Raw genomic sequence first — 9795 nt, 5'->3', positions numbered from 1 at the left:
ATCCTTCAGCAGGATAATGATCCCAAGCATACGGCCAAAGTGACTAAAGAATGGTTCCGTAAAAATAAGGTAAATGTTCTTGACTGGCCTTCCTACTCCCCGGACCTGAATCCAATCGAGAATTTATGGTTCTACTTGAAATGCAAGCTTGCTTCATACGATAGTGCACCGAAGAACCTTGGGGAGCTTTGGGAACGTGTAGCCGATGTTTGGTATAACAAAGTCACCCCCGAATTATGCATGAGGCATATAGAAAGCATGCCAAAGAGAATCGAAGCCGTTATTAAGGCTAAAGGGGGCTGGACGAAGTACTAGTTTACACAGTTTCTCTTTTACAGCAAATAAAAGGAAAAAAAACTCAATGAAATTTGGTATATCTCAGCTTTATCGGTCTACCACCATATATAAAAGTCATGCACAAATTAGTGTAAATTGTGTTATTAGAAAGCTAGGAAGATGCTCTTTTCATATATGTAAGCGTTTTACTAGATTGGTACAGAGATTACTGTCAGTATGAGCAGAAGAAGTACAAATTATGCAAAATTCCCAAAACATTGAGCCATTTTTGTGAGTCACTGTATATTCAGGCACATTTATCACCCTCTGAAACTCTTTCATTATATGATTTACAACAAAAACTGGTTTTATTACTCTGCTTACATACCATGTGGCGTCCTCGCAGTGATATTGGTCGATTACAATACCGAGATACTATTTTGCGATACAAACCTGCAACTCAGTCACTTTTAGGTGCAGTGTTACACATAAGAAAGCCCAAGGAAGCACAACAAAAGACAACTCAATTGGGTCTATTGCCGACTGAACAACTCGAACTTTGTGTAGTTCACTGCCTTGAACATTTTCTCAAAGAAACCCTGATTTATCGTTCCACCTTACCTGAAGATCATTCACTCCTGTTGACATATCTAAACAATCCTGAAGAAACACCACCTACAAGCATCCAACCAAAGACAGCTGCAACATGGGTGAAGACTCATATGATCAAGGCGGGTATCTCCAAGGAATATACTGCTCATTCCATTAGAGCCGCCAGTAGTACCAAAGCAGTTCAGAAGGGTGTCCCCATCTCTAAAGTCAAACAGCATGCCAATTGGTCTCAAGACTCCAATACCTTTGAACGATACTATTACAAACCAGTTGGTCAAGACCATGAAAGCACCAAGATTCAAAATTCAATTTTTGATGCTGAAAACAATACCACTTCGGAGTCCGAAGCGAAGGCAACAAGGATTGTGTTAGGCACAACATACAATACCAAAGTTGCCGGAGCAGAGGATGAAGAAGTGGTACAAACCCAACCCTGGTATAAGAGATTGTTCTCTTAACTAAATTTATATGATTATCAAATTCCCTCCCAGAAAAAAAAAAAAAAAAAAAAAAAATTGAATTTATAGCTAGCTTGAAAGATCTGGGGAAAAAGGGGAAATATTATTATTTTTTTATTATTATTATTATTATTATACACTGAAAATAAAGCGTGGCTAGATAGCTTGTACCACTTCTTCATCCTCTGCTCCGGCAACTTTGGTATTCCTAAATCTAAAGCCGGTTCATTCTTATTTGCCAATCACGTAACAATGCCCTAAAAGGTGCAGGTAAACTTTACCGACTGCAGACAATCCCTTGATCATCGCTCCAAAAGCTGCTCACTGTGTGCTTTAGCATCCATTGGACTATTTTTGGCATCATAATATCAGGCTATAATCAACGAGTTTCCCTTTCACACGAGCAATGTGAAGTCCACCATATCACGTCTTAACGTTTGTCTGCCACGCAGTTGCTGCGGGAAGCGACTACTTTAAATCAAAATTAACTGTTGTTTGTACAGTAATAATGCCATTTAAGTCATATCCCTCTGTGGTATTGACTAGTTTAACAATGACAAAAAAAAAAACAAAAAAAAAATTTTGTCTAGTTCTAGCCTTGTAAAGCTTTTTGTATGATTTGCATATACTATTTGCTACTCTAATTAAGGCGTCAAATGATTCACACTAACTATGAAGCCACACTGACTATTTTTATACGAAAAAAACAATGCACGCATTGAAAAAGATTAATTTAGCAAGCGAAATATAACCACAGACAAATTTCACATAGGATTCAATTTTATTCGTTATAACTGATATTCAACAAATCATTCTATGATGTAACAGTAATGGCGAAAAAAAAACTACATTTTATACATGATCATTTTCTCAATATTCACATTTTTTCCTGCCAAAATATCAATTGTAGAACAATTATCTCACCTTCTCACCCATCGAATTCATTTAGTGCGTCAAAGAATTCATCGTCGCTTGCTTGTTGATTAACATTAGCATTCCCTGCGGGCACAACTGCAGGATTTTGCCCATATATATCATTCATAGGTTCTATAGAACCTACCATGATCTTATCTCCTTCATATTCTAATAACTCCCCCTCTTCTAAACTATCTCCACCTCTTGATTGTACAAAATTATTATGTCTAACTTCAACCTCGCTACTATCTATATTTTTTGCAGAAGCGGAAGTTTCAGCATCTTCATTTGTTACGATTTCCTCGTTTTCCTCCATATCGATGTCCAGTTCTCCGTCTTCTAGATCGTCTATTTCTGTGTCTTGTTCATCGTCGTTGAATCTCAAATCTTCATCGCCACTATCGATTCGCTCATACTGACTCCATCCATCGTCGTCATCACTATCATCCAATAAGCGTACAAACCCTTCTGCTTCTTCCTTTTCTCTCTGCTCGGCTTTTCGTTTTTCTTCCAAAAGAGGATTGGTCCAAGTAAACCTAGCCGCTATTGCTTCTTTCATGGCCGCTTTTTTCTCTTCCTTTTTTTCAATTCGGGCTTCTTTCTTTTCACGCTGCGCCTTTTTTTGAGCATAAAAATAATCTGCACTTACCCATGTGCCCAAACGGACGACACCCGCAACATTGCTGGCACTATCGTTACGATCAAGTTTTGCAACATGAGGTAATCGACAGTTCGCATTGGAGCATCTGCCTGTTTCGGCAAATTCGGGGCAGACATGCACATGCTTTTCGTTACAGTGGAGTCCTTTCGGACAATAACCCTCCATAGCAAAGGCTCGGCATACAGGCGCTTTTGAGTTGACCTTGACATGAATAAAGGCGCAACCTTCATTTGTACAAGATCCCTTTTGAAGATAAACACAGTGGGGCATGATATGGGGATTGGGATAATGGGACAATTTACAGAGATGGGCAGGTTTCTTACACCGATTTGCTAAAAAACGAGGACAAATGGCTTTTCGTTTAGGATCATGGACAAATGGACACCGAGCTGCGTTCGGACATCGACCGAATCGAGTGTAGAACCCACAATAACGCGGTTTTCGTCTTCGTAAGGCACTTTTATGAGCATTCAGTACGAGTGACCGGCCGGAACGACCTTGACGAACATAACCCTCGGGCTGACGAATAAATACTTTGTTAGGGCCGCCATTCAATCCTCGTCTAAGCGGTTTTTGGGCTGCTGCTGCTGCTGCTGCTGGTGATGAGCTTCTGATAACACTAGTGGAAAATAAAAATGCATGAATCATTCACTCTCGAAAGCCAATATTTCTTAAGCACCCACCTTTCTGTTGGACGATTATGTTGATACAGTTTTGATGGCTTCACTATGGGTGATCTGTTCATCAAGTCTTTTCGAAATAATTTTCTTCCGCTAATAACATATTCGTTTTTTATATCAGTACTGGAATTCTTCGCTACTACCGGAATGGCAGAAGTTGGTATCTTATTGAGGGCTGGTGAGCTAGCACTCGTTGTCAACAATGAACCCGACGGGGAAGAGGTATTATGACTTGTGGAACCTGTTGCAGATGACAAAGCAAGCGAAGATGCATGTTGGGGTATCGAACTCGGCGAGTTTGCTAAGAATAAATTAGTAGGTGGGGTGTTGGAACGAAGTGGGCTATTCGGATTAGACCATCGATTATCGTTGACAAGAGACAAATGCATGCCACCTCGGCCACGATATCCGAGACCTCTGCCTCTCGAGCGGCCACCACGGGGTATACTGGGGTTATAATGTTGTGGTTGTTGAGAATGGTTGAGTAATGCTTTTCTTTGTTCTATAGCAGTGCTCAACTGAGCAATTCTAGCTAGCATTTCCTGATCGGATGCCATGTCTATAATAATTGAATTAAAAAAGTGTAATTTTTTGTTTTTTGAAGCGGGAAAAAAGAAAATTCTTGTTAGCAGAAACATTAACGAATAGCTTAGAACAATGGTCACGAATTTCAAAAGCTGTCTTCAGTTTTTTTCAAAATAAATATTACTGATACCCATATAAAGCTTGGTTATGATACTATATACTTTGATGAAGTGTTAAGGATGTGCTTTAAAATAGAATTAGAGCTTCATTTTTCATTTGTATAGATCAACTGGGTTATGCTTTAAATGAATTATTTTCATTTTGGATAAGCTTTTGAACACCAAGATGTGCATCCGACAATGACTATATATATATGATGTCTCGTTCTGTGTATGTTAAAGCAGAACATGCACTCAAAGCTTATGGACAGTTGGCTTAAACTAACGAGTCACTGCTTTTCTTCAACCATAAGTACTAGATAAGCATGTAGTAAAGAGTCATCTGTGTCGGGCAAATGTGTATGCTCCCTTTTTTTTTTATGAGGGTTAAGAAATAAATAACGAACGATTTTGTTTTATTAAATAAGTTTAATTTACATAGTCAGGTAAGTACGATGAAGGAATAGAAGGTATGAGACTTGAGGTGAATAAGCGAGTCTTGTGTATACAGTATCTATATTATAATTGGTCTATGATAACACACGCATAGCCATTTCGAAGCTACAAAGTGAAGAATGGGAAAAAAGAAACAGTTAACAGGTATTCTCAACGTAGAGCATTCACAATTTAAACATACCCCATAAAAGTAACAGCATTCACTGGTGCAGCACGCAACAAACAAGGTCCAATACCTCTGAGAAACCGCTGACACCTTCCTTGGCTAAAGTCTTTTTGGCACAATGCAACACGGATCGATATTGTTTGGTTTCTGGTGTGAAGCCATCTGTTTGTAATTTAGATTTGATAACATCCATAGGATAAATAGTAAACCACATGGCGTAGCCAGCAGCAGCACCAAAAGCACATACTTGCCAAGTAGGCAAGTCTGATCTTTGTTGCAAATTGGCTCTTTGCATTGCTTGCTGAACCAAATATTCATAAGCCAGGAAATAAGCACCATAACCTTGGAATTCACGAGCCATAGTGATACCTTGACCTTTATAAATGCCTGTTAAACCATGAGAGCGATAAATTTGCTTGATACAGTCAATGGACCTGCATAGCCTGTGCCAGTTTGAACTTGAAGACGGGTACGAATGTGTTCAACAGGGCCAGAGACGAAGGAGTTGGCAAAACCAGAAGCTGCACCTGCTAAGTAAAGCTGAGAATTACTGAGAAGTTGTCCCTTTTCATTGACACTGGCAAAATGACGCTTCATGGCCTCTAAGACTACAAATTGGATAGAAACACAGGCACCGATACCAACGAGAGGTGTCATGGTGCCCTATTGGCAATTAAACACAAAAAAAAAAAAATACCCTATTTAGTAACTTTTAACGCAGGCTTTTTTTTTTTTGACGGTTTTTTTCCCCGCTTACCTTATAAAAGCCTGCAATACCTTCCTTGGCTCTCGTTTTCTTAACGCAATCCAACATGCCATTGTATAAAGGATTTGTGGCAGATTGAGTTTGTAGACGCTATATTGAAAGTGTTAAAATTAAAATCCAGGGAAAAGGGTCTAGGCTATGGAACAAAGCAAGATAAGTGTGATACTTACTACTTTCACCGTGTCAAATGGCTTTTAAAAAAAAAAAATTAGATGAGATCCTTTATCCTATCCTGCTATCTTTGAGTATATCTGTATCTCTATGTTACCTGACCAACAAGAACCTGAGCAATACCTCCCACAGTACCACTGATACAGTCTTTGACAGCTTGGGACATGCTATTTCGTTGTTGCAAATGTCAGAAAATAGATGCTGAAGTCTGTAAGCTGAACACTATGATAGTAACTCTATCTTATTGATTGCCTCCAAGCACATAGATCTACATACCCAAGATCAATTCCTTTAACTCTACTGTTTCTGCTGTTGTAATAGATGTCATGCTTTAGATACGCTGTTCATAAAAAGAGATAGAAAGGTAAAAAAAAAAGGAATGAGTTTTATCAAAGGAAAAAGAAATCAAGTTTTGTGAATACAGGAAAATTTAAAAGTTTATTTTTTAGATCAGGAAAATATACAGTTTTTTCTTTTTGGGCTTTATTTGGTATCTCCGAAAATGTGGGGTAAATTCAGTCACCAGGTATCTGTAGCTGTATTAAATACTCCTCTTGCGGAGATCTATGCTGTTATCTATCCATTGGCAGAGATGGATGGTAATCACTGACTTTTGTGAGCACCTTGGCTGCTATCGATGAGAAAGAACCGTAAAGACAGGCGGTTCACCGACTATTCAATGTTTAGCGTAATTACAAGACTGGTTTCTCAGCAAAATAAATGTACACAACGGCACATGAATGAAAACATTGCATTTCAGGGCACCTTTTCTAAGAGATAGTGGAGTAAAGTATCTGTCAGTGATGGTATTGTTTGAGCCTTCTATGAAAAGAGAAAACCTCAAGAAACAGCTGAAGAGGTGAAGAAAATATGTAATATTTGAAGCTAACACGGCTCAGTGTACAAGCCATTTAACTAGATGTAAGAGTTTACTATGTATGCAAAAAGCTGGTAATGGAATAGTTGGTGTCTTAGCCTTCAGCTTGAAAAAAAAAAATAGATAATCAAAGGGCAGGCATTTACCAGGAGTAGCAATAAAAAAAGATATTCCTGACCAGTATTAGTGATCCTATAAACTTATGACTATCGTTTGATGACAACATTAGTAAGCAATTACGGCCTTCACTAACGAGCTACTGTTTGAAGGACGCTATAAATTACAAAAATCAGCTTTTAGAAAGTCGACCACCCAAAACTGACTTCAGCGATGTTTATTTAAAGTTGTTCATATTATACAGCAAATAGAAATTTTAACCGTAAGCAATTGAAAGACTATATGCTAGGAAACTTTATCTTACAGTTCACATTGTTGATCTTATATTTATGCCAGTTGCTTATATCAATCTGACATAATTTGCTGTAGAAAAAGTTTTAGAAAAAAAAGAAGACAGATGCTAATACCAACCTTAAGTTGAAATTTTTTTCTTACCAGGAAACATCCAACTGACCATTTAGTCTACCTTCCACCAGTCATCACTTTTCTGACTTGTCTAATACTTCAATCAGATCTCCTACTTTAAATGATAGGTCGCCCTCTTGGGTCCTTTTAAATCGTAGAGTGCTTCTACTAATTCCTTTTTGCTGCTTTGTTTTCTTTGTTGAGCTTTTGGAAGGTGGTGGTGGGCGGTGGACGCTTTTTCTTCGCTACCACTTCAATTTGGTCATCAAATGGTGATGACGAGCACGCTGTGAACTGAGTGCTGGAGGGTGTGCAGGTGTAGATGAAGTATTACTTTTATACCAGCAGAAAGAGAGGTGTGCGAAGATGCGTTAGAGGCAAACGTTCGTTTTTCTAACTTTTGCTGTTGTGATTGTTGTTTGGTATACGAAGAAGGTAGCAAAGAAGCTGTGGCATGGTAAGAAGGCGTCGATGACTCGGAAGAATTGGATAATAGTCTATTCTCAAAGCAGTATGGAAGGACGCGGTGTCAAGCTGGAGCTCCTCTTCAGAGCTGCTCCGAGATTTCTGCCTATTTGATCATGTTACCAATGCCATCGGGCACCGATAGCATTGTTTCTCTGAGTCCATCGTTCCTTTGCGACTTTGACGTGATGTGAGAGTAACGGCGGCCACGGATGAATATCGGCTGTTTTGAGGTCGTCTCTATCAGGTTCCTGGTCATCTTGACTTGGTGAATCAAAAGGTGACTTGCGGTACCGCGATGACAAACTAGGATCTATATCATTTCACTTCATGAGACTGTGACCTGTTTCAAAGTAGGTTGTCTGTAATATGGATGTTACCTTTCTGTTGCCAGAGTTTTAAACCCTTTTTGAGTAAGTCGAGCTTATCCAATTCCTCTCTTGCATTTTTCTCAGCTAACCTTAGGTTATACCCCTCCTCAATTGGCATGTGTAAAGTGCTAAAAACAATTTCATTTTGCTGGATGACCTCTGAGAGACGACCATAGATGCCCGCGGCTGCGCTACATTGCGCGTTGTAAAATCTTTCCATCACAGGACCCATAAAATCAGCTCTCAACAAGTCTATAAACACAACCAGCTCCTTCTTTAACATGGTATTGAAATAGTCATAATCATAGGCTGCATTATCGTACAACGTCTGCAATTTCAACAAATTTTTTTCCTCGCTGGGCGTTGGATATTGAATATCAGCATATTTCATATACGACAGACGGTGGCGATCGTAATCAATTAACTTGTGCTCACGCTTTACAATCGTTTTGTCAATGACTTTAGCAATTTGATGAAAGTTATCTAGCGGTCCAATGACATTCGCGTCGATATCATCCTAGAAAAAAATCATGGCTTACTTGTTAAGTAAAAAAACGCATAAATTGTATTCTTCCGTCCATCCATCGCAAAAAGAAAAACAAACTTACAAGGACAGCCATCACTTCTTGTTTACAGTACGCCATAGCTGTGGCATAGTCTTCCAAACATTGTTTTGTCTCGAAAGGTATTTTTGCATCATCGTGCTCTTGATAGGGTTGCTCTGATAGCCCTTCATCATTTGTAGGACTTAATCCGCATACTTTGGCTATATCTGTCGCGCATTCCATCTGATAGCTGAGCATACCTATTAGACCCAATGATTAAAATTGACTTTCTGCATTGGAGTAAACTACAAGACGACAATGCTACTTTACTTGACAAACTGCCACGATACGCTATCACTTCTAAACGAAACTCTTCTGCAGCCTTCACGAGTATCTTGTAGCATTGTTCCAGCTCAGTAAATTCCAAATCTTTGGTGACATCTAGTTCAGTATTTTGGGTCAGTGCACGTAAAAATGGGCATGACGTTGGACCGATGATCCTTCGTGTTACTGTACCTTCACCACCATTTCTGGTTTTCAGTTGATGCGGAAGTCTTGATATTGATTTTTTGACCCCTCTCCTAGGGATGAATGGTTGATAAGATAACTACCTAATAAAAGAAATGATAGTTACATACCAGCTCATATCGTTTTCTGTAAGCAAGGGCGACAAATACAAAATGACAAAAAAAAAGCCAACAACAATACAATAGGAGAAAGAAAAAAGCAGTAGCTCCACTTTTTTCTTTTTGGGTTCAAAAAAACCAACAAAAACCTAAGGTTTTGAAGACAGACAACTCAGATTAGGACCTCGACAGGAACGAGGCACTCAACATTCGATAGTGAGCAAAATGTTCCAAAATAAATTATTATAAAGCGTCTGCTTTTTGTCATGGTGGACATGGCCGCTACAGCGATAATGATTTTTGAGTTTTATGGTGGCTTTCAAATCCCTGTTTGTGCTTTAAGGAAAAAGAAAAAGAAGCTATCCTCTCATTTTTGGGTGACAGGCAGCAGACGAACTCATCAGCAAAGGAACAGGACCCAAACTTTTACACGCTATCCATAGGTAGCAAATACTTGCAGTGAGCTGCTGCTGCTGTCAATCTCTCCTTGTAAAATCATAAAAGAGAAAGACACTGAGGAACACAAGGCAGAAGCAACTGTTACT

At 39.0% G+C, this 9795-nt stretch overlaps 4 protein-coding genes across 4 annotated transcripts; 1 reads left to right on the top strand and 3 right to left on the bottom strand.

The window, feature by feature from the left end:
* Positions 1-611: 611 nt before the first annotated feature.
* Positions 612-992, top strand: BDF20DRAFT_789687 (uncharacterized protein; the record flags this gene model as incomplete). Its single annotated transcript, XM_053076170.1, has 1 exon — positions 612-992. A coding segment is annotated over one exon (381 nt), but the record flags the coding sequence as incomplete, so codon positions are not given.
* Positions 993-2097: 1105 nt separating this feature from the next.
* Positions 2098-4305, bottom strand: BDF20DRAFT_901235 (uncharacterized protein). The gene is made up of 2 exons (XM_053082794.1): positions 3606-4305; positions 2098-3541 (listed from the first exon to the last, which is right to left on the bottom strand). The coding sequence occupies exons 1-2, from the start codon at positions 4157-4159 to the stop codon at positions 2275-2277; spliced, it is 1821 nt and encodes a 606-aa protein (XP_052930834.1). The 5' UTR covers positions 4160-4305; the 3' UTR covers positions 2098-2274.
* Positions 4306-4668: 363 nt separating this feature from the next.
* Positions 4669-6217, bottom strand: BDF20DRAFT_901233 (mitochondrial carrier domain-containing protein). Its single transcript, XM_053082793.1, has 7 exons — positions 6117-6217; positions 5942-6011; positions 5844-5864; positions 5665-5763; positions 5342-5570; positions 4946-5294; positions 4669-4890 (listed from the first exon to the last, which is right to left on the bottom strand). Exons 1-7 carry the CDS (start codon positions 6170-6172, stop codon positions 4800-4802), a joined length of 915 nt encoding a protein of 304 aa, XP_052930833.1. The 5' UTR covers positions 6173-6217; the 3' UTR covers positions 4669-4799.
* An 814-nt stretch (positions 6218-7031) lies between these two features.
* Positions 7032-9438, bottom strand: BDF20DRAFT_901227 (uncharacterized protein). Its single transcript, XM_053082792.1, has 11 exons — positions 9263-9438; positions 9141-9205; positions 8955-9065; positions 8688-8884; positions 8089-8596; positions 7894-8021; positions 7578-7745; positions 7493-7537; positions 7322-7437; positions 7293-7300; positions 7032-7201 (listed from the first exon to the last, which is right to left on the bottom strand). Exons 1-11 carry the CDS (start codon positions 9268-9270, stop codon positions 7179-7181), a joined length of 1377 nt encoding a protein of 458 aa, XP_052930832.1. The 5' UTR covers positions 9271-9438; the 3' UTR covers positions 7032-7178.
* Between the last annotated feature and the right edge of the window lie 357 nt (positions 9439-9795).

Source organism: Mycotypha africana (assembly GCF_025528875.1).
Source record: "Mycotypha africana strain NRRL 2978 chromosome Unknown BDF20scaffold_17, whole genome shotgun sequence".
Taxonomy (NCBI): domain Eukaryota; kingdom Fungi; phylum Mucoromycota; class Mucoromycetes; order Mucorales; family Mycotyphaceae; genus Mycotypha; species Mycotypha africana.
Note: the sequence above shows the minus strand (reverse complement) of the source record. Positions and strands in the feature narration are given on the sequence as shown.